The sequence below is a fragment of the Protobothrops mucrosquamatus genome, unplaced genomic scaffold (assembly GCF_001527695.2).
Source record: "Protobothrops mucrosquamatus isolate PMUCROS unplaced genomic scaffold, P.Mucros_1.0 scaffold1931, whole genome shotgun sequence".
NCBI lineage: Eukaryota > Metazoa > Chordata > Lepidosauria > Squamata > Viperidae > Protobothrops > Protobothrops mucrosquamatus.
The window spans coordinates 141,632-166,488 of NW_015388052.1; the positions used below are offsets into that span (position 1 = coordinate 141,632).

Below are 24,857 nucleotides of genomic sequence, written 5' to 3' on the forward strand. Positions count from 1 at the left end.
ACCTCCCCCCCCACCCTTTCTACACCGCAACCCCCAGACATGGCTGGTCCTGACCTAAGGGGAACCTCCCCCCTCCCCCCCACCCTGGTTCCCCCTAAAAATTTATTAAAACACCCCTGTAAAAACGTTCTCAGATTAAATAATTTAAACAATTTTTTGTTAGTGACCACTGCATGCCACCTCTCGGGGTTCCACACCCCATCCTCGAGGTAGGCCCTAGAAATGTTGCTGGGCCAGGCCTGCATGAGGGGTGAGTCGCGCAGGGCCAGCAGGACCGTCCTGGAATACATAGGTCCGGCGAAGGGAGTCCATGGCACAGAGGGGAAGGTGTTGTTTGGCAGTTCTCAGGTCTTCTAACCAAAGCCAGGGAAACAAAGAGTCTGACCTCGAGAGGTAGTCCCTAAGTCCTCCAGAACCAGGTCCTCTAGGCCGGGGCGGGCCAAGTCCAAAACCAGGCCCCAAATCCTCACCTGGCCGAGGCCGTTGAAAAGGCCGCTGAGGTCGCCAGAGCCGCTGGGAAAGCTCCAAAGCCGCCGAAAGGCCGCCGAAGGAGCCACCAACGCCGCCGGAACCGAGACGGCCGAAAGGGCCCTCAAAGAGGCCGCTAAGCAGGTCGTTGAGGCCATCGCGGCCGCCAGAACGGCCACCGAGGCCCAAAGACCACCAAAGGGCCGCTGGAGGGGCCATCGGGGCCACCGGGGCTGCTGAAGAAGCCGTCCGAAGGCCACCGAGGCCAGAATGGATTGCCGAAGGGGCCGTTGGGGCCGTTGGAAGGGCCATCGGGGCCGTTGGCGCAGTTCTTAAAGAGGCCGCCGAGGCCACCGGAGAGGCCATCAGGTCTGAGAGGGCTGCAGGAAGACCGCCGAGGTCGTCAAAAATGTCTCCGAGGCTGAGAGAGGCCGCCAGCCATTGGAGAGACCGCCGGTCGCTGGAGAAACCGCCCGCGAGGCCGCCGAGGCCGCCGGTCGCTGGAGAAACCGCCCGTGAGGCCGCCGAGGCCGCCGAGGGGTGGAAAGGCCGAGCAGGCCGGCAAACAGCTACCCGGTCAGCTCCACGTTCCCACGTCCCCTCACATTCCCGGGGAACTCACCGGGGAGAAGTCAACCTGGGGACGGGTCTCCAGATGGAGTCACCAGACCTTCGGAGGTCTCCAAGGCTCCCCTCTGCCCATTTTCGGTCTCCGCTACTACGGAGCTACGAACGGGCGTCCGCCATCTTCAGGCATGCGCAGTTAGTTAGACATAACAATATTGTACTAGTGTGTGAATTCAGAGCTTGAATTGGCAGGTTGCAGAACAGGAAGGAAAGCCTGCATTTCAAACTAATTGGAGAATATGATTTATGATTGTTAATTGGAGGAGGGAATTGTGCTTTGATACTATGTGCTCAGGGGAGGGGAATCCAGTTTTTGGCTTCAACTATGTTAGTGCCAAAGCTATGCTACTCCCATAAAGATTCTTTAAGGTAAATAATGCCTCGAAGTTCTTTGAAGAGTTTCATCTGTCGGAACCATGACAACTGGAGGCAAGCTGCTCAGTTGATTAATTGTCCTCACTATCAGAAAATTTCTCCATACTTTTTTGTCCTGCCCTTTGGTGCCCTAAAAAAATGTCAAATTCCTCTCCTTGGTGACAGCCCCTCAACTACTGAAAGACAGTTATCATGTCCCTGCTGATCCTTCTCTTCTATAGGCTAGACATACCTAGGTCCCTCAAACATTTGTCATATGATTTAGCCTCCAGATGCTTTATCATCTTTGTTGCTCTTCTCTGCACACTTTCCAGGGTCTCAACATATTTTTTGTATCATGGTGACCAATGCTGGGTGCAGTATTCCAAGTGTGGTCTCACCAGCATGGTGTAAAGCAGTTTTATCACTTCTCATTGTCTTGATGCTATCCTTCTGTTGATGCAGCCTAGGATTGTATTGGCCTTTCTGCCAACTGCAGCACACTGTTGGCTCATATGTAAGATTTAGGATAGCTAAATCTACACCTAGATACTAAAAATTCTAAGGTGGTGTAATAGGATGTGAGAATGACCTTGGAAAACAGGTGGGCAAAGAAATGATGCATAGGACATGATTACATAAGAGGGAGGAGCCCAAACTGAGTAATCAGTAAGGAGCAGAAAAAGAAACTTCAAAAGGATCCCATCTCATGTATCAGGCAGTAAAAAGAAACGGCAGGTGATTTGTACTTTCAAACTTGCAAGACTCTGTTAATATAGTCTTACAATAAAGTAGAATTAGTTAATCTTGTCTAATCAATGTGGGAGACTGACAGAAGGTGAAGGAAGAGAAATGGGAACTGTCAGTTTTTAAGAAATTTTTTTTTAAAAAAAATCAAATACATCTATTTTTATTTAAAATACTCAGAAAGGAAAAGATTTTGACAGAGGGGGACTTGAGTCATTACCCCAAACCGCATACCTTTTGTTTGTCTAAAGATGTCCACCAACGTCTGAGCTGCGTCTTCTATCTGATGCTCAATGCTTTTCTTCCCCAGGCCCAACTTCCGCAGAGAAGTGATGCCGATGTGTCTCTGCTGTTTCCAGGTGTGGCCATTGGAAAAAATAATTCCTGAAGGCATCAGCAGACAATAATAAATGATTCCTGATTACATTTGTGTTAAAAAATATATATTTAGGTCCAGTTCTTGTCAAACGTCTCTCTGAACTTCAGGTGGGAATACCAAATCCTTGTGACATGTTGCCATTTTTGTAAAATTCTGTGCATGTTACTTTTTCTTTAAAAATATTTATTCATTTTGGGATTCACATGGATACCGGAAGACATACGTGGTGTGGTGACCACAGGTGCAGTGCTTGCCAACCTCTATCATATATGATGGACATCAAGATGGTGTAATTGTCCATGTACCATTCTATCTTACATACACCTCATCTCACCTCACCAATTTCAATCAAATATTATTATTCTAAAATCAAGAGAAGGTTGCTGTGTTCCAGCACAATAGCAGATTATAAGAATGATCAATAGCCACAAAAATATTTTTTCTTGTGAAAAAGAACTTTTTCCTTGTGAAAGAATAGAAAACTGGAAATTCAAATTTTGTAGACAAATACTAATTTTGATTGCCAGTGCTCAAAACCTGTGGTGGAATAAGAAATAAGTGATTTTAAAATATTGGGGATTATATATTTTAATAAATCCCATTGATTAATTATTGTGATCTTACTACCAGTATGCATTTAACAGATATATTACACAGATGATGTGAATAACATTTAACTTTGATTTTGGATAACATGATTAAAGTTGCAGATATTATTTAAATTTTAGATTTTTTAGCAGCTAGAAAAAGGTCTCAACTACACCTAATTCTTGTATATGGAAAATACTGAAAGCTTATATATTAGAATTATATTTATTTGAAATATCCTATCTAACAAAAATAAATATTTTCCATTCCTCATCAGAGCACTTCTCAAATTATTTAATGGATAGGTGATCCATGAAGATATATTGAATATATATGTTTATGTGGCCAGACAATATGAAACTGGAGCATTTAGGTGTGTTGGTTAAATGGAGGGAAAGGGTAAAAATCAAATTTGCAAAAACAGATATATGAAGGAATAGGAAAGGGATCCAAAGGAAGGGGAGGATGGAGAAACATGTAGTTGGATGAAGTTGATGAGATCCTCAAAAACAGAGGTAGAGGTTTAATGAAAAAGGCAATGTCCAAATCAATATATGAATGTAATAGTACAGATAGAAAGCTATGGACGTTGTTGTGTTTGCGGTTCGCAAGCAATTGACGAAGATGCATTGTGTAAACAATAGCTCTTTATTCTCCTTCTCCAACTCCAAGCAAAGAGCAAAAGGCTTGCAGGCCTTTTATAGGGTGAGGGACCCAGCTAGTGCTAACCAATAGGAAGGCAGCGTTTTCGCGCCTTGCGCATGCGCGCAAGCCTAGCACCGCTCAGTTTGGTCCCGGGCAGGTTTTACAATCCCGGGACCATTTGCAACCTTTTCTGGGCCTGCTGAGTTTCCTCAACAGGCCCAGGACACAACAGACATATATAATGTTTTGGTGTAAACTAGGTACCAATAGTAATAGGCACCTTGGGTGCAATCCCAAAACAACTTGAGCACCACTTGAACACCATTGGCATTGACAAATTCACCATTACTCAATTGCAAAAGGCAGCCTTACTAGGAACCCTGCGACGATATCTGTAATACCATCAAACATCCACATCTGCCTATCCCAGGTCCTTGGTAAGGACTCGATAGGTAGACAAAATGCCAAATCCAGTCTGAACATCTGGCTGACTGTGCAATGATCCATAATAATAATAATAAAGTTGGAAGGGACCTTGGAGGTCATCTAGTCCAACCCCCTGCTCAGGCAGGAAACCCTATACCATTTTGGACAAATGGCTGTCCAGTCTCTTCTTAAAAACTTCCAGTGTTGGAGTATTTACCACTTCTAGAGGCAGGTTGTTCCACTGGTTAATTGTTCTAACTGTCAGGAAGTTTCTCCTTAGTTCTAGGTTGCTTCTCTTCTTGATTAATTTCCATCCGTTGCTTCTTGTCCTGCCTTCAGGCACCTTGGAAAATAGCTTGACTCCCTCTTCTTTGTGGTAGCCCCTGAGATATTGAAATACTGCTATCATGTCCCCCCTCGTCCTTCTCTTCATTAAACTAGACATACCCAATTCCAGCAACCGTTCCTTATATGTTTTAGCCTCCAGTTCCCTGATCATCTTTGTTGCTCTTCTCTGTACTCTTTCTAGACTCTCAGCATCTTTTTTACATCGTGGTGACCAAAACTGGATGCAGTATTCCAAGTGTGGCCTTACCAAGGCCTTGTAAAGTGGTATTAACACTTCACGTGATCTTGATTCTATCCCTCTGTTAATGTCTCTGTTAATGATTCTATCCCTCTGTTTTGCTTGTCTCATGCCTGTAAATCATTTTGTTTACTACATCTTACTCTTTTTTCTGTGCTATGCATAAGATTACCACAAATTGGAAGAGTTTGATGGTTATTAAGGTAGAATTTCTTACTGTTTGCACTTACCCCTTCCTTTCCCTAACTCGTTCAAGAAAGCATCCTCTACTCGGTACGAGAATTCTGGGAAGCTGGTCATTCCTTCTTTCACCACTTTGAATCCAGACAGCACTATCATAAGTTGTTGCCCAAACCACAAGCTGTATATATTTCCATATCGTTTTACAGGCTGTCAAGTGAATCAAAGATGATAAATTTTACAATCAAATACACGGATGATTCCCATTTAATACTGTATGCCATCTACAGGTGTTCCTAAATCCTGAATTCTAAGACTTTTCACCATATGCAATTCTCTGCTCTTTAGAATTCTTTTTCCCCTCTCTAAGGTTCTTGCCAAGAACCTCTGACATCCTTTTTTTTTTTCAAATTTTGTTTTGCCTATTTTATTTGCTTATTAAATTTCTACACCCCTCTCTCACCTAAGTGATTTCCACGTTTTCTTTGGAAGACAGTCATGAACAATATTTCTTCGTTCCACTATTTCAGTGATGGCGAACCTTTTAGAGACCGAGTGCCCAAACTGCAACCCAAAATCCACTTATTTATCACAGGTGCCAGGTAGGTGTGGCCCACTGGGTGGGCGTGGCTGTGGTGGACATGGCAGATTCGGTGGGTGTGGCCAAGGTGGGCATGATCACCTCGATATTGCTCGTGGGGAGGGACGCCTGTAGGGGCCGGGCAGGGTTGGGGGAGATCCAGGGGGTCTCTGGCAGGTGGGGTGGTGGGCAAGAGGCTTGTCCTGCAGGGTGAGGCGAGGCAAGGTGAGGCAGGGCGGGGGTGCCATTGTCACAGGGCAAGGTGAGGCAGGGGCCGGGGCAGCTGCTGCCTGACACCATCGGCCCCCGCAAACAGAGGCCAGCGAGCGCATGGGTGCTGGGATGCATCTGGCTATGTGGGACCTTGGTGAATTAGCAGGCAGCTGGTTGAAGAGGGATGGTTGCCATCTCTGGGGCATGGGGTGCGTGCCCACAGAGAGGGCTCTGAGTGCCGCCTTTGGCACGCGTGCCATAGGTTCGCCACCACTGCACTATTTCATTAGAAAATCAGAGGTAAATGAATTTTACAACTGGGGATGTAAGTTAAATATATATATATATATAATTCAGGATGCATTAGTAGATTCTTTTTAAGTGATTGAGAACTGTAAAATTATTTTCCAATTTATGTACAGTCATCAGGATTCTATCCTTGGAAGAGAATAACAGAATAACAGAGTTGGAAGGGATTTTGGAGGTCTTCTAGTCCAACCCCCTGCACAAAACCCTAAACCATTTCAGACAAATGATTGTCCACTCTCTTCTTAAAAACCTCCAGTGTTAGCACACCCACAACTTCTGGAGGTAAATCATTCCACCTGTTAATTGTTCTCACTGTTAAGAAATTTCTCCTTAGTTCTAGGTTGCTTCTCTCCTTGATTAATTTCCATCCGTTGCTTCTTGTCCTGCCTTCAGGTGCTTTGGAGAATAGCTTGACTCCTTCTTCTTTGTGGCAGCCCCTTAGATATTGGAAGACTGCTATCATGTCACCCCTTGCCCAATAGGATTTTACTTAAACTAGGTGTACCTCCAAGCAACAGTGATACAAGAGAACATGGCAGAAGTGGAGATGCAGTAAAATTAGGCTTTATAAGCACTAATAACTAGGTCATACTATACCACATACAAAGCAGATATAAGTATCTGTTCAGAGAAACCATTTGTCTGAAAAGTTTTAGGGTTGACCTCCAAGGTCCCTTCCAACTCTGTTATTCTGATGCTTCCTTCCAAAGATGTAAGGACCCACCTCACTTTACATCTTAAGAATACAGAACTCTTGGAATATCTCTTCCAACAGGCATATTTATTAAGAGGAAATGATTGTAGGCGTGCTAGACAGGATCTGAGAAATTCTCTCCCATCCTGCTCATCCCCCTTCCCCTTCGTAGTATGACAGAATCCAGAGAGAGCAGAAATGGGTTTTTTTCCATAGTAGATAACTAGAAATGAAATATAATTGGATTCTGACAGAATCCTGATGATTGTACCTAATTCCAGCAACCCAAAATAATTTTACAGTTCTCAATCGTGTAAATAGAATCTGCTAACACATTCTGAATTTTATTTTTTTTTAACCTACATCTCGAGTTGTACAATTCATGTATCTCTGATTTTCTGATGAGACAGTGGAACCGAGACAAGGAATACAGTTTTCTTAACTAGGACAAAATCATGTTACAATACTAAGAGCCTTGGTGCAGGAGAACATGGCAGAACTGGAGTTGTGGTTAAATTGGACTTTATAAGCACTAATATCAAGCTCATACTACACCACATACAAAGCAGATATAAGTATCTGTTCTATATATCTTTCTTCTCCAACCAGCTATGTATGAGTCATTATCTAAAATAGAAACTACTCTTCAGAACTCCGACCCAGATCGTTTTTGAAATTATTATACAATTGCAAATTTAGAAGGGACCATTTAGGCGATCAAGTTCCACTTACTGTCCACTGCAGGAATAGAGAATAAAGCATCTTCAACAGAAGAAAGTCTAGCCTGAGCAGAATGAAGAGGAACCCACCTTCTCTCTGAAGAATTGGTTCTATTATCAAACATTTCTTAGAAAGATTGAACTAGAATCTGCCTTCTAAACATTTAGCCCTGTTATTTCACATTGTTCTCTGTGGAGCAGCTGTAAGCAAGGCTTACCTTAATATCATGCCATAATTTTAGTATAAAGAAAACATTTGAGAATTATCTGGTTAGAATTAAATACCTTAAGGTAGTAATCTTCACGGAGCCAAAGCCCACTTGCCAAGCCAGATCCAAGGAGAGGAAGAGCCAAAGGACCGGGAGGCAAATGTCTTCGGGTCCAAAGTTGTTTCAGGAAGGGGAGAATCAACAGAACAAGCAGCAAAAAAACCAGAATTGTCCCTGTCACCATCATTGTCCTGCTAGTGCTTCTTCTTTGAGGCTCACTAGTACATCCGGAGACGGTTGTATCCTTTTGTCTGATGCTTTTTGCTCTTCTTCCTGTTTCTCATATTTCATTAATGGGATGTAGCAAGATATCTTTTGATTACCACTGGAATTTTGTCAGCAAGTTGTTTATATTAAACCACATGAATGAGGTTACCTCTGACCGTGCGTCACTCAAATAATAAAGAGATTTAATTTTTTTAAAAAAATTAGTCCTGTATAACCCAATGTGTCCCTAATGTCATAGTGTGCCAGCATTATTTTGAAAATCATGATGAAAATCATAGTGTTCCATATGTCCATGAAATTTCCCCGAGTATACAGGAAAAACTTGTTGGATCACAGAGATATTATCTGGTCCAGGATTATATCTCATACGTACCCTTGCAAGCCCAGCATCAGGATTTTACCATGAACCTCATTCAACTTTGCTTCCAAATAAGGGAACGTCTTCACGGAGGCTTCATACTGTTGAGAACCGTCTCTGGTGCTGTGCAGCCTTTGGCAACTAAAACAAGTGTAACCACCATGCTAATAAGGAGCGTCTGTTGTAATAGATTCTGCAGCAGCTGTTATTGATTGAAAGGTATCTTTAATCCAAGCAGCAAATTATAGGCAGAGAGCTATATGTGTTTAGAAATACCTGTTTAAAAATGGATGTCGACAATCCACTTGCCTAATCCATGACCACATCTGGAAATGATCCCTGCTAAAGCTTTACCAGGAACAATTGCCCAACTCTGAAGCATTATTCAAACTAATAGAGATCATGTGGCTTGAGTAGGACCTAGCCATCCTTTATGATATTGTGTTTTGCCTTATGGCCCAATACTTTTATTATTCTTTTTATTCCTTACCACCAAATTGCCAATTGCCTTCATATGTCTCATTCTGGAGTGTAGCCTGAAAGGTGAATCTTTGAAGGACTTTTTTTTTAAGCTCACATCTGCCCTTGGGCTCTGGATAGTTTCTTTTTTCCCCTCGAGTACACAGCAAAACTCTAAGAATGACTCAAGTTTCATTTGGTTCCTAGAGTCATTCCACAATTATTATCCATCCATAGGACCTCTTTTAGGGTAATTGGCTGTCAGGCCCATGTCTCAAGGATAGGCATCCCCCAGTTCTCCCCTTGAATCAACTTCTTGCTTGTTATTAACTTAATTATTGACTTCGTGTATAAATTGTCTCATTCACCAAAGTGACCCTGGGCGGTGTAGAAAACATGACCTTTCTCTAACTGCTTTTGCTCCCATCCCACCCCACCCCATGTCTTTGATTTAAGAAAAAAAAATTTCTTCCTCTGCTACTTAAGTGGCACATGGTCACATGTATGTGAATGAATGTGGTAATCTCTTGTTGACTAAATACCAGCGTTAATTACACAGATCATTAGTTATTAGTTTCCAATCAATGGAGTACAGAAACCAAGAAGAAACCAAAAAGGATGAGATAAAAAGAAAGAACCACCTCCAGATCAACTTGGAAGCATCAGGGAGAAAGCTCCAGAAGGACAATGATGGCCATAGGGACCATTTTCTTTGTTTTTCTGCTTGCTCTGCTGATTCTCTTCTTCCTGAGACAACTTTGGACCCGAAGACATTTGCCTCCCGGTCCTTTGGCTCTACCTCTCATTGGGACTTTGTTGGCTAATGGGATTGGGCTTCAAGGAGATGTTTTGCTTAAGGTATTTATTTCTAAATAATCAACCAGTCATAAATACCATAATTTTAATTATTTTCTTTGCACCACAATTACGGATAAATGTATTAACCTAGGGCAATATTCTTGCATGGTGAGGAATTTAATCAAGTGATGTGCCGGAATATTCAAGCCGAGACCTGCTTACCACCGTTTCACAGGGCAGGATGTGAAATAATAGGGCAGGATGTGAATTTTTAGAAGGCAGATTCTGGTTCTATCTTACCAACAAAATATTGATAATGGAAACAATTTTGCTAGAGAAAGGAGGGTTTCCCCTTCTTTCTGCTTCGACATCCCTCCAATGAATATGTTTTATTTTTTAATTCCTGCACTGGACAATCAGTCAGATGTGATAGCCTAAATGTCCCTCCTAATTCTGCAGTTCTATAATGATAAAATGGTAACTTTCATATGTATTGCTTTTGAGATCATATAATCAGTAATTACTATGTCCACTAAAATGGAATGACTAGCATTAATGCTGAGAAATAAATGCAGGGACATTTTATCTGAGAAGAACGTTAATAGAACTAAAAGTACTAGAGTCCCTGGCATGTTTCAAGTGTAATTCAAGGTGTTGATTATCACCTGTACGTGCTTCATGGCTTGAAACCAGATTCCTGGGGGACTGTTTTTTCTCCCAGCTGTTTCTCCCCGTCCAGTTTGATCTAACATAGTGGTTCTCAACCTGTGGGTCGGGACCCCATTTGGGGTCGATCGACCATTTCATGGGGGTCGCCAAGCAAGGCTGTCCGCCATTTTTTTGTCCGCCATTTTTTCCCCTTTTCCAGCGGGTGCCTTACCTCCCTTGGGCTGGGCCAGCTGGTAGTCGGCCTGCTCCGTCTCTGCCGCTTGCCAGCTACGCCTCGGCAGGCGCAGGGGGTGGAACAACGCATGCGTGGTGCTCCTGGGCAGGGAAAGTCCTCGACTTACGACCGATTGGGTAGTCCTCAACTTACGACCGGTTTAGTCCTCGACTTATGACCGGTTTAGTCCTCGACTTACGACCGGTTGGGGTCGCAGCATTAAAAAGGTTGAGAACCACTGATCTAACAGATTGGGCTTGTTATGTCAGCCAAGGAATGTTGGTTGTGAGGACTAATTCTAAAGAGCAGAGAATCGCCTGGGGTGAAAAGTCTTAGAATTCAGGATTTAGGAAAGACTGTTGGGGGCATATTAGGTGCCCATACCCTGTTTTATTTGATTGTAACATTTCTCATCTTTGATTCACTTGCCAGCATGTAAAACCATATGGGAATATATACTCCATGTGGCTTGGGCCTTACCTTGTAGTTGTACTGTCTGGTTTCAAAGCTGTGAAAGAAGAAATGACCAGGTTCTCAGAAGAATTCTCGGACCGGCCGGATGATCCTTTTTTGACTGCTTTAGGAAAAGGAAGGGGTAGGTGCAAATTGTAAAGAATTGTATAACCATCACACTATTATAATTTGTGGTAATGTTATTCATAGCATGGAAAAGAAGAGCAAGACATAATAAACAAAATACTTTGAAGATATGAGATAAGCACAATAATTTTTGCTTAATCCACTTTCTGCTGATCTCGTCAACCTCCTCCAATTACACGTTTCTCTGTCTTCCGCTGCCTCTTGATCCCTCCCCTCTTCCTTCATTTATCTGTTTTCCAAATTTGATTTTTGCCAATTCTCTCTGTAGGACCTATCCACTTACAGTAGTGGCCAAAATCTTGGAAACCTTTTGGGGAAGTTTTACAGTAGAAATGCCACCTTTGGTTAAGTTTCCACCCATTTTTCTTCTAATTTCTTTATAACTGTAGCCTTGTCCACTTAATAATACTATTTTACATCGCTTTCTGGGCAACCAGTCAACTCTTTGCACCATTAATTTAATTTTATTATGTTTTACATGCTCACTAAATGAAAGAACACAAAAAAACCCAACCAACTTGATAGCGATCACATAACACACTGACGCATGTCCTCCTCTCAGCTTCAATAAATAATAATAATAATAATAATAATAATAATAATAATAATAATAATAATAATAATAATAATAATAATAATAATAAAGTCGGAAGGGACCTTGGAGGTCATCTAGTCCAACCCCCTGCTCAGGCAGGAAACCCTATACCATTTCGGACAAATGGCTGCCCAGTGTCTTCTTAAAAACGTCCAGTGTTGGAGCATTCACCGCTTCTGGAGGCAGGTTGTTCCACTGGTTAATTGTCCTCACTGTCAGGAAGTTTCTCCTTAGTTCTAGGTTGCTTCTCTCCTTGATTAGTTTCCATCCGTTGCTTCTTGTCCTGCCTTCAGGTGCCTTGGAAAATAGCTTGACTATTAATAACTGGATCCTACTGTGATCTGATTGGCTCATTGCCAAAACAAGATGACACCTGATTGGCTCTCTAAACACTCATGCTCATTGGCTACAATCAGATGAAGGAAAGCTAGCTGATATCAACTTAAGCAAGTTGTGCTTCCTTTTTCTGGTTATTTGGCTATAACTTTTCATAGAATACAGTACAGATAATTGAACAAACTATGTTGCATTACATTCTTGATTAAATTATCTTTCCATTGATATATAATTTTATCATACTACTCCCCCAAAAAGTGATGTTATTAGCCATCAAACCTCAAAAATATACTTTTCCCAAAAGGTTTCCACAATTTTGGCCACTACTGTAAAGGCACTAATTTTATACTGACTGTTCAAATATATGATCAATCTACGTTCACTGATCACCTGTCCATTCTGGAAACCACCTCTGTTTGTTTTACAAATTCACTCACATGCCTTGAAATAATCCCCGCACAACTAATACATTCACAAAATATTATAAGGGGAAAAAAATTGAACTCTTGTTTCATTTGGTTTATGAAAAGTAAATCCATGAATAAAGTTAGCGTTGATTAGAGAAAATAACCATAGCTTGTGATTTGATGTTCCCACCTGAAATCTAGACAACAACTAGACCTAAGCGGATTTTAACAGGAATGTTATCAGGAATGACTTATCGTTGTCTGCTGATGCCCACAGGAATTCTTCTTTCCAGTGGCCACACCTGGAAACAGCAGCGGCACATCGGCATCACTTCTCTGCGGAAGCTGGGCCTGGGAAAGAAAAGCATTGAGCATCGAATAGAAGACACAGCTCAGACGTTGGTAGAGGCCTTTAGACAAACAAAAGGTATGCAATTTGGGGTAATCATAATGGCTCAAGTCCCTGCCTGCAGGAATCTTTTCCATTCTGAGTATTTCGAATAAAAAGCGGTGTATTTGATTTTTGATTTTTTGATTTTTCAAACAATTAGTTCCAAATTGTTTTCCTTCATCCCCTTCAAAGTCCTGTTCCCTAAAAATTCATTATAAAATATCTTCATTTGCAGGAGAGCCATTTGACCCATCGTTTCCGGTACTAAACGCAGTTTCTAATGTCATATGTGCTTTGAGTTTTGGACGTCAGTTTGCTCTTGAAGATGAAAACTTCCAGAAGTTAATTCAAGCCCTTGAAATTATTGTGAAATTCACTACTGGCTTTTTCCATATGGTGAGTCGTTTTTCTACAAGAGAGACAAAGTCCCCCAAACCTATGTTTCCACCACTGTTTTCATGGAGTCGTGTAAGGCATGGAGGAAGCCTTGCAAATCATCTAATGTACTCTTCTCTCCAGTACTTTTGTATGCCCTCGAGTCAGTGTTGACTCCTTGTGACTGCCTGGATGCGTTTTTTCTCACGTTTCGGAAGTAGTTTCCCACTCTCCTAGAGCTGAAAAAGGACTGATCCAAGGTCACCCAGTTGACTTAGTGCTTGAGTTGGGACCAGAATTCATGGTTTCCCGTTTCTAGACTGATACCTTAACTTCAGTGGCTCTCCCTATGTAGGAATCATCATTTCAGTATCATAAGCAGATGGCCTTCTACTCCATATTTAAATACCTCTAGCAAATGATGGTCCAACACTTCTTGTGTCAGTCCATCATTGAACAGTTCTTCTGAGCTAGAGAACTGGATGCAATATTCTAATGGGATATAAATACTATGGAAGAAAGAGGAAGAAAGATTTCTCTTGATTGTAATACTAGATTTCTGCTCATCTGCCCTAGGACTATGCAACAGTCCTTGACTTGCAACCATAACTGAACCGGGAAATTTTGGTCGTCATTGTGGTTATAAGAAACTGGACAGCCATTGGTCTGAAATGGTATAGGGTTTCCTGCCTGAGCAGGGGGTTGGACTAGATGACTCCCCAAGTTCCCTTCCAACTTTTTTTTTTATTATTATTATTATTATTATTATTATTATTATTATTATTATTATTATTATTATTATTATTATTATTATTATTATTATTATTATTATTATTATTATCTTTTATTCATTAAACATGAACCTCAGTCAACAGAACATTCAAATTGGCTGGTGCTGATGGTTGACACGGGTTGCTACCAGCATCCTAGGTGTCAACCAGATATCTCCTTAAAATATATATTATTGTTGTTATTGTTATTATATATGAATTATATGGCTTTGGGGGCTTAGAGAATTGCAAGAACAAACTCACAAGACATAGTTTCAAGCACTGAAGAATAAACAATAACCTTACCTGCCATCAGTTATAATTCAGCCCACCTGATCCAAATGTCTTTGAAAACAGTCAGGTTTTCCACACCTTGGGAAACTACCAGGGTTGGGGCATCTGAATCTGAATGGGGATGCCCATTTTTGATCCCAAAGATCAAGCATACTAGATCGTAAACTAGTAGACTGTGAAAATCTAAACTATACTAGTGAATCTATTATTTAGCCTGGTATGTGAATCCAGTTGGTCTGATTTATTAAATCACACAGCTGAGTTAGCTATAGTATATATATTTAGGTTTTACAATAAGAGAATTTTATAATAGCTTTATAATAATGCATCTGCTTCCAACATTATCTGCTTTCTAGAATAATTTCTGGAGGGCTTTTATGGTCTGACACCATGTATTGTTTACCATATTTTAATGTTTATAATATTTTTTTTGTTGTTTGATTAGAGTTGTCTGTTACTGTCAGCTGCTGAAAGTCTTCTCTAACTGTGGTGGGAAATAAGTAATTTTTCCTCTTCCTTTTTCTGTTAGGTGTATGATTTGTTCCCCCGATTAATGAACTATCTCCCAGGCCCTCACAAGAAGGCCTTGGCTTCTATAGATTGGATCATTTCCTTTGCAAAGCAAGAAATACAGAAACACAAGGAATCCAGCTCTCTCCATGAGCCACAAGATTTCATTGATTACTACCTTCTTCAGATGGAGAAGGTATGAGTTTATTGTAGTTCAATACATGGGCAAGGAAATAAGAGAGCTACTTGTTTCTGTGTATTAATGATTCACCTGTGGAGGTGGTTAGCAGCATCAGGTTTCAGGGTGTGCAGCTAACAAGTAGATTAGCTTGGTTGCTCAACAGTGAGATACTGGTGAAGGTGGCACGGCAGCACCTGCATTTACTGTGTCACATGAGAAAAGCACATCTTCCTTCCCCTGTCCTTACCACTTTCTACAGAGGGACGATCGAGAGCATCCTGTCATATTGTCCTGTTGTGGAATGAAAGGACTTGAGCCAGCTCTTTGAAAAAGGAAAGGTTTATTTGCGCAGGTTCAGAGAGCTACACAAAGCAAAAAGATCTGAACCCCGAGGAGTGTTCAGAGAGCACATGTATAGTTTATACAACGTATGTATTTCCTGACCCCTCTGGATCCCATATATGGTAATATGCTAAACATTGTGATCTCAGCATTCCTGATAGTATGGAAAAATACCAGACAGTTGAACATTGACCCAGAGATAAAAATAGGGAATTGGCTACTAAGCAAAGCAAAAAACAGGATATGGCTTAGACAGTCAAGGACAGTGGGAGAGAGCATTATCTCTAGACTCAGCAATTTCTGGAATGCTCTCTGAACCACCACTTCAGTCCAATTTGGAAGCATCACTGCTTCAGACAGGAAGGCGGTGCAGAGCGTGATGAGGATGGCAGAAAAGATTATTGGTAGTTCACTTCCTTCTATCCAGGACATGGCGTATAAGCGATGCTTGAGCAGGGTCCACAGGATTGTCTGGGATGCTACACATCCTCGTCATGACCTGTTTTCCTTGTTACCTTCTGGAAGGAGGCTCCGTGGTATCCGAAGCAGAACATCTATACTCAGTCACAGTTTTGTTCCATATAGTATCAACTTTGTGAACTCTCATGTTTCTGGCCTACTTTTACATTGAGTCTTACTGAGTATGAATCTACCACTGTAATTATTACTCTCCTGCGCTGATGTTCCTACATAACTACCAAGAACATATTTTATTCTCATGCTTTGCGACACAGAAGCAAAAATAACCACATAAAAGATACATAGAATTCATTGTAAATTTCACCTTCCATTTTAAACATCAGAGCAGGAATGACCCCAACTCTACCTACAATGAAGAGAACCTGGCACAGTGTGTTTTTGATTTGTTTTCTGCTGGGACAGACACAACTTTTGCTACTCTGAAGTGGGCACTGATCCTCTTGGCAAGTCATTCTGATATTCAAGGTGAGAGAAATCTGAGCAGTTGGAACAAGGGCCGCCTCTCAGGATCTAAAACACACATGAATCGTTTAAAATTATTTGAAATATCAATGGTTATTGAACGATAAACTGAATCTGTTCATACTAATTTCATAGCTGGATTTTTGAATCTATAATCACAAACATGAGCTTAGCAGGATTATTATTATTATTATTATTAGGATTAGTGAAAATCAAGAATGTACATATGGAAAACCTTCTTTGATATCTTCAATATAATTTTGAGTGGTGAACCAAAAAGTAGATCTAAAATATTTAACAGACTTTAAATGTAAAAATCTACCCAGATTTTCAGATTTGGTACTTGTTCTCAGCCTAGATTGTGTGTAGAAGACCAGGGCTTTTTTTCTCATAGAACACCCAGAACAAAGTTCTGGCACCTTTTTTGGATGTAACCTTATAGAGTAGGCAAGGCGGGTTGTATGACGTGTGTGAGTTCCACCACCTTTTTTTTTTTTTTTTTAGAAAAAAAGCACTATAGAAGACCAAATTACAATATGACAATTAACGTAAGAGTGCAAAAATTTGGTTGAAAATATTTTCAAGACAGTTATTGATTTTTTTTTTAACTGACTCAGATTTCCAAACTGGCTGGGACTAAATTCTGATGACCGGCTTGACTGAAGGAGATTCAATGGAATCTTTGAAGTAAATTACCAGTTTGCATCAATATTCTGAATCAGTTTGGACAAGATCTAATCAGAGCCGAGGAAATGCATTTTTAATCTGTACTCCTTCATGACACTCAAAAGGAGAACGGGATTATTATGTTTAATGCCCTAAAAGGCTATTCTACATCCTAAAGTACTACTAAGGATTATTATTGGGAAATAAATAAGTGAACCACAATACTGAAAATGAAGCTTCTATTTCCATTATTTTTCTCCTAGAGAAAGTCCACAAAGAGATTGAAGATGTGTTTGGCTTCTCACGGTTGATTTCCTATCAGGATCGGAACAAGCTGCCCTACACCAATGCTGTGATTCATGAAATGCAGCGTGTAAAGTATGCCTTGCTATTTGGGGTTCCCAGGCAAACTAAAAAAGATGTGAAGATGAGGGGATACCACATTCCAAAGGTGAGAAACGTGGTCAGGATGCATGTCAGTAGTCCATCTGAGAAGGAAAAGCAGAATAAAGATAGCCCTCAATTTATGGTCACTTAACTACTGTTCAAAGTTACAACAAACACACCCACACCTACGTTACTTATGCTGCACAGCTGACTATCTTTTGAGTGAGAAACATTGGGGAAGGACAATACTGAGTTTGCCTACCTTTGCTGGTTCTTTGGAATACTGCATCCAGTTTTGGTCACTGCGATGTAAAAAAGACGCTAAGACTCTAGAAAGAGTACAGAGAAGAACAACAAAGATGATTAGGGGACTGGAGGCTAAAGCATATAAGGAAAGGCTGCTGGAATTGGGTACGTCTAGTTTAATAAAGAGAAGGACGAGGGGGGACATGATAGCAGTGTTCCAATATCTCAGGGGCTGCCACAAAGAAGAGGGTGTCAAGCTATTTTCCAAAGCGCCTGAAGGCAGGACAAGAAGCAACGGATGGAAACTAATCCAGGAGAGAAGCAACCTAGAACTAAGGAGAAACTTCCTGACAGTGAGAACAATTAACCAGTGGAACAACCTGCCTCCAGAAGCGGTGAATGCTCCAACACTGGAGGTTTTTAAGAAGAGACTGGACAGCCATTTGTCCAAAATGGTATAGGGTTTCCTGCCTGAGCAGGGGGTTGGACTAGATGACCTCCAAGGCCCCTTCCAACTTTACTATTATTACTATTATTATTAAATAGAAGTGCTGGAAGGAGAAGATGATTTCTTCCAGGGATGTAGACATACACATACATTTCAAACATAAAGAAAAGAGTGAATGGGCGATGGGTTATGAGTTTAAATCCAAATACCTGTCAGATTTTAAAGTTAGATCCTCAAACATTTTATATTTATCTTAGAAAGATTAAAAGAGAGTAAAGGCTGAATGAAAGATCAGAATTGTAAACATGTGTAGCCATGTTTCTTTGTCCTCTTCTTGTGGTAACCTGGTATGATAAAGAAATAGGTACCCAGCCCTCTATTTTATTGGAAGGAAAGGGAGAAATGAAACTAAGCTGTTGAGCAGCCACTACTCTCAGTAACTGTTTTAGACAAATATGGATTCATAAAGGCAAACTATAAGCAAATTTTTCATCAATATTCTTTGAACATTTCTGCCTGTTTCTCTTATAAAGCTGCCTAATCATCTTTTTTTTTTTTTACAGGGGACCTTTATTGTCGCAGACCTGCGCTCTGTTCTTCTTGATCCTGAACAATGGGAGAAACCTAAAGAATTCAACCCAAATCACTTTTTAGATAAGGATGGGAAGTTCGTTGAACGGGAAGAATTCCTAGCATTCGGAACAGGTAAATCCAAGAGTCCAAAACAGCTGATAACAAACAGATTCCCAACACCAACACCCCTGAGTTGTTCTGAGGTCAATATGGTCTGAATAGGAAACCCAGGATTCCTAATTCCTTCTAGTTTCAAAACTAAGAGTCTGAAATTCCCATTAGGCTATAAACTGTGATGTAGAAAGAAATACTAGATTTATTTATTTATTTATACATACATACATACATACATACATACATACATATTAGATTTATTTATTTATACTAGATTTATTTATTGATTGATTTATACTAGATTTATTTATTGATTGATTTGCTCCAACACTGGAGGTTTTTAAGAAGAGACTGGACAGCCATTTGTCCGAAATGGTATAGGGTTTCCTGCCTGAGCAGGGGGTTGGACTAGATGACCTCCAAGGTCCCTTCCAACTTTACTATTATTATTATTATTATTATTATTATTATTATTATTATTATTATTATTATTATTATTATTATTATTATTATTTATACATGCATACGATATTTATTTATTTATTTATATATACATACTAGATTTATTTATACTAGATTTATTTATTTATACGAGATTTATTTATTTATACATACGGGGTTTGTTTATTTATACTAGATTTATTTATTTATACTAGATTTATTTATTTATTTATTTATTTATTTATTTATTTGTTTGTTTATTTATTGCATCCCATCTTTATTATTTTTACAAATAACTCGAATGGCGAATATATCCAACACACCTCCTCCTCCAATTGTCCCCACAACCACAATCTTGTTACGTGAGTTGGACTGAGAGAGAGTGACTGGCCTAAGAACGCCCAGCTGTCTTTCATGGTTAAGGTGCAACTATGTTCTAACCTGATGCCTTAACCACTAGACCAAACTGGTTTTCTTACCCAGTAGAGTTTTGTAAGACAGGTGCAAGATTATACAATTACCTTCAGTGCTTGGGGGAGAATTGTTATATAAATCCAAAGAAAGCTAGCCAAATTACAGCTTCTTATTGATGGAACCAGGCAACAGAGTAATAGTGCCTGATGCATTAAGTTCCACCATTTTAATAACTGGAGAGTTCCTTCTACCACAGTGCTTCCACTCCTGTCTGGTACTTCATGTACACTAATGAATCCTTCTCCACTGATGGTACAGATAACAAATGGTAGATTTGAAAACCTATGACTCTTGTTATCAGCTGTCCCCCACAATTCCAGGAGTCCTATCACATCTTATTACCACCATCACTTGCCACTGCATCATAGTATCCCCTCCTTGCATTCCTCCATAGCCAACCCGGTCATTATAGGCAGGAAATGAGCCACTACAGTAAGAATCTAAAAGTCATTCACTCATTTACCACTCCTCCAACCTCACCTCATGGAATATTATCCATAATATGGATAATATGGATAATATTCCATCCACAAATGATGTGAAACACAGTAAATAAAAGCCTGTAGAGATGACAAACCTATAGAAGGTGATGGACAACTCATTGCCACAAATACTCAAGGTGACATGCAAAAATTGAAAAAAAAATCAAAAGTGAAAGCCAAATAATTAAAACAGATTAACAGTTGACATTGACATTTTTCCATTTCTTTAAATGTTGAGCGAGCAGAGGCAAAATATACCTCTTTGGGGAATGTACTACATAGCCTAGTAGCCACGCAGTATTCAAGTATAAACTGAGTTCTGGCAATAGAGAACTTTCCAGTGATTCTGGAAATTCCTTGTGTAGATCTAACCTGGATTTTTCAAACTGGGTTCTGATGGATCTACCAAGGATTATGGGCACACACACACACACACACACACACACACACATCTCCAGTACACTTTTAGCCAACCTATTTGCTCCATGTCTTCCTCGTGGCTCTTCCCCTCTCACTTGTTCTACACCTCAAGCATTTACATAGACTAAAGCAAGGGTTTTCAACCAGTGGTACGGGTACCACCTGTGGTACATTGGCATCTGGCAGGTGATACGCGACCATCCTAGAAAAGTGGTAGCGGGGGAGGGGAATGAACTGAACCGGTGGCAGCACCGCACAAGCCTGACCGAGAGATGGCTGGAGCTGCAGGGCTATCAGGGCTCAGCAGAAGCGCCAGGATCAGCGCTTCTTCGAGGCTGTCAGGGCTCAGTGGAAGTGCCAGGATCAGCGCCAGGATCCAGCTGGAGCCTGGTGCTGATCCTGGTGCTTCTGTTGAGCTCAGAAGAAGCGCCAATCAGCTGGAATGTTGCAGCATCTCCAGGGTCTTGTGATTTACATTCAGATGCTTGGCAACTGATTCATATTTATGACGGTCACAGTGTCCCAGGATCATGTGAAGTGACCAAAACCTGCTGCAACCACCCAGCAGATGGGGGGAATAAAAACCAAACACCCCCCCAAGCCACAGCCGAGCAAGACACCTGCCTGCCCATCCAGCGGCGCTCTTCCTCCTGTCTGAGGTTTTCATTGTTGTGAGCATTTCTGTTGAGGATTGGCAGCGGGGGTGAGGTGGGGTGGTGTTTGGTTTTTATTCCCCCCATCTACTGGGTGGTTGCAGCAGATTTTGGTCACTTCACATGACCCTGGGACACTGTGACCGTCATAAATATGAATCAGTTGCCAAGCATCTGAATGTAAATCACAAGACCCTGGAGATGCTGCAACATTCCAGCTGATTGGCGCTTCTTCTGGGCTCAGCAGAAGCGCCAGGATCAGTGCCAGGCTCCAGCTGGAGCCTGGCGCTGATCCTGGCACTTCCATTGAGCCCTGACAGCCCCGAAGAAGCGCTGATCCTGGCACTTCCGCTGAGCCCTGACAGCCCTGCAGCTCCAGCCATCTCTCACGCAGGTTTGTGCGGTGCTGCCACCGGTTCAGCTCATTCCCCTTCCTCACTACCACTTTTCTAGGATGGTCGCGTACCACCTGCCAGATGCCAATGTACCACAGGTGGTACCCATACCACTGGTTGAAAACCCTTGCTCTACTCCAGCTATAGCCTGTTGCACTGTAGAATAAGGTGGTGGACAGAGAGGTGAAAAATTGATTTCCTTCTTGTAGGCCCCTCTCTGGACAAAGACACCAAAACATTTATTTTATGGGTGTGTAGCTAGCTTTGCCTTTGAAATGGTGTTCCATCTAGTACATCTTGAGTTAAAGTCATCTCCGTGAGGGGATTTCCTTGCTGATGGGCTATACTCTGGAGAACAGATTATTATCCACTTTATGCATGCTTTGTCTCATTTACAGGTCTGCGTGTATGTTTGGGACAGCAGCTAGCAAGAATTGAGATCTTTATCCTTCTAACCAGCCTCTTGAGGTCCTTCAACTTCAAGTTGCCTGAAGGAGTCAAAGAATTCGATCAAACACCTATTGTAAAAGTGACGATGCCTCCGCAGCCTTACAAGCTATGTGCTATTCCCCACAAATCTTAAACTTATAAAAACCCACCCACAAAGCATTAAAACAGTATATTTATTCAATGTATGCATATTCTCTTAATTCCAGGTTTTGCCTCCATTTACTCTACACATCTCCAACCTATTGTTGGGTTCACACAACATACTTAACCAGATCAACGAAATATCTGGATGTGGTGGCTGAACAATATGCTACACAAGCTTGTTTAGTTATGCCTTTGTTTTCTTTTGCATGCCAATAAAATGTATTTACTTCAATTTACTCTTAGTATCTTTTTCTTTTTTTTTAATAAATTTCTTCTGTGGGCTTCAGCCAGAGCAAAAGGTAGCATTTCTTAAAATTACACTTTTTAATCATATGTCTTTCAGAGAGAAAGGGGAAGCATTTTATTGCACATGATCTTAATAAAGTAAGCGTGCTAATTTATAAAGCATTCAACCTAGAGTCTTTCCTAAATTTTGGGATTGTGACTCAAAATACATTTCACATGGAGCTGCTTTTACAGGCCATTTAAGTTGCACTTAGTTCAAAGTACAGTGGTCTGTGCGCTAACTGTACCTATCCAATAAGCCCTGCACTGGCTGCCAGTTATTTTCTGTATGTAATCTAAAGAGTTGGTTTTGACCTCTAAAGCCCTTTATACTTGGTTGCTTGATGCTCACAGAATTGTGTGCTACAACCAGAATTATTTCAATTTATTAGGGTCAGCAGGAGAAAAATGTCTTATACTGTCCCACTTTCAGGAAATTAAAAATCTGAAACGAAGAAGGACTATTCCTCAGTTTCAGTGCCTGTTTTCTGGACAGACTCTCAACAGAGTAAGTAAAATTATTGTTGTAATCCCATACGATATGGACAACACTGAACCGAATTCGCAGTGGCCATGGTAGATGTGCTGATGCTGTCTATAAGTGGGGGGAAAAATCAATCAACAAATTGTGATTGCAGGGCCGAAAAACAAACTATCTAACATATTAGAGACAGAGTGCCAAAACAGAGTGGAGACTTTGCTGATTTCCTGGCTGTGACAAATGAAGCAAAAACATATACCTGTAATACAGACACATGTTTATAATATTTTAGATTTTATATTTCATATTTTGGATTTTTATCTCTTGTGTTTTTATCGAAATGTGATGTGAATGTGCCATATGATAAATGATAATATTGTTGTAACCAAAGGTCGGAACATGTCATGGGCCCTAAAATAATAGTAAAATATGGTAAAATAAGGTAACAAATGGCCTGACTGCCAATTTGCTTGGGGCCCCAACTGGAGACTAATCATGCTGGAAAGTAGTTGATAGATTAAGAGAAGATCTCACCTCCCCCCGTGCATCCTGCTGTCTTCCTCGCCATCTTTTAATTGTTTTAATTTGTTATCAAAATATATTTAATTATACAGTTTTATTGCTTTAAATGTTGCAAGACACCCAGAATCTCCTTGAAGTGAGATGGGTGGAAAACACATCAAATCGAATCAAATAAGTAAACAAATAACTAAAGCATTAGCTGTAAAATGAAAGTTAGATAAAAATAAAGCCAAGGCTATAGCTAAGAACTTAAATATGCCCTTAAAGCCTTCCCTTTGTCTTAATTTAATATATTCTTATATTAATATTATATAATATCGAATTTTTAACATTTCTTTAATCATCCTTGTCTCTTTTTAAATGTTAATATATTGTTTTTACATTTTTATATGTTGTTAAATATTAATTTAATAAATTTAATTATGTTAAATTGTCAATTAAATTATTAAATTTAATTAAATTAATAAACTGCCCACTACCCATGGGCAGTTCCAAAATTGATTGATTGATGAAATAAATAAAAACAAATAAATGTTTTCCCCCTCAGAGGTGAGGCTGGACCCCACTTGGCTCTGGTGACTAATTATGGAGTTGGCAAGCATCTTGAAGGTGCTGCCCTGTCTTTTTTATTCTGAATTTTAAACATTTTCTTCTTTTTTAATCTGCCTTATACTTTTTTATTTATTCCGCTTTTATGTTTTTAAGACTTATTTGTACGCTGCCCAGGGACGCTCGGTCAGGGAGATGAATGGTTTCTAAATGTAATAAAGAAATAAATTAAAATTCTTCTTTGTTCCATGAGGAATCTCCTCTTCCTCCTTTTCCTCCTGATGTTAATGCTAGGTTGTTGTATCTTTCAAGTTTTTAGAAAGCATGCTGGCTGGTGAAAGCCTATGTGTCTTCCTCAGGCCTTTCATGCAAAACAAATATGGCTGCTATAAAATAAAATATAATAATAATAATAATAATAATAATAATAATAATAATAATAATAATAATAATAATAATAATAATAATAATAATAATAATAATAATAATAATAGTAAAGTTGGAAGGGACCTTGGAGGTCATCTAGTCCAACGCCTGCTCAGGCAGGAAACCCTACACCATTTCAGACAAATGGCTGTCCAGTCTCTTCTTAAAGACTTCCAGTGTTGGAGCATTCACAGCACCTGAAGGCAGGTTGTTCCACTGGTTAATTGTTCTAACTGTCAGGAAGTTTCTCCTTAGTTCTAGGTTGCTTCTCTCCTTGATTAGTTTCCACCCGTTGCTTCTTGTCCTGCCTTCAGGGGCTTTGGAAAATAGCTTGACTCCCTCTTCTTTGTAGCAGCCCCTGAGATATTGGAAGACTGCTATCATGTCCCCCCTCGTCCTTCTCTTCATTAAACTAGACACACCCAATTCCAGCAGCCGTTCCTTATAC

The 24,857-nt window shown here is 40.4% G+C and overlaps 2 protein-coding genes across 2 annotated transcripts in view; one reads left to right on the forward strand and one right to left on the reverse strand.

Moving 5' to 3' along the window:
• The window catches only part of LOC107294391 (cytochrome P450 2J5-like), a 20,704-nt gene extending 12,736 nt beyond the window's left edge, over window positions 1-7,968 (reverse strand). Inside the window, exons 1-3 of the mRNA XM_015823623.2 lie at window positions 7,801-7,968; window positions 5,051-5,210; window positions 2,431-2,580 (exon numbers count right to left, since the gene is read on the reverse strand). Of these exons, the coding sequence (XP_015679109.2) occupies window positions 2,431-2,580; window positions 5,051-5,210; window positions 7,801-7,968 (478 nt within the window). The remainder of the gene's footprint in view (window positions 1-2,430; window positions 2,581-5,050; window positions 5,211-7,800) is intronic.
• A 1,551-nt stretch (window positions 7,969-9,519) lies between these two features.
• Window positions 9,520-22,135, forward strand: LOC107294398 (cytochrome P450 2J2-like). Its single transcript, XM_029285608.1, has 10 exons — window positions 9,520-9,687; window positions 10,943-11,105; window positions 12,726-12,875; window positions 13,075-13,235; window positions 14,808-14,984; window positions 15,079-15,084; window positions 16,115-16,256; window positions 17,183-17,370; window positions 18,564-18,705; window positions 21,951-22,135. Exons 1-10 carry the CDS (start codon window positions 9,520-9,522, stop codon window positions 22,133-22,135), a joined length of 1,482 nt encoding a protein of 493 aa, XP_029141441.1.
• Window positions 22,136-24,857: the final 2,722 nt, after the last annotated feature.

What these genes read in the sequence shown, in the direction of transcription:
- LOC107294398 (XM_029285608.1), top strand. Translation starts at nt 9,520, where the DNA reads ATGGCCATAGGGACCATTTTCTTTGTTTTTCTGCTTGCTCTGCTGATT. An exon ending in AAGTCATTCTGATATTCAAG is followed by an intron (nt 16,257 to 17,182) that starts GTGAGAGAAATC and finishes TTTTTCTCCTAG; the next exon opens with AGAAAGTCCACAAAGAGATT. An exon ending in GGGGATACCACATTCCAAAG is followed by an intron (nt 17,371 to 18,563) that starts GTGAGAAACGTG and finishes TTTTTTTTACAG; the next exon opens with GGGACCTTTATTGTCGCAGA.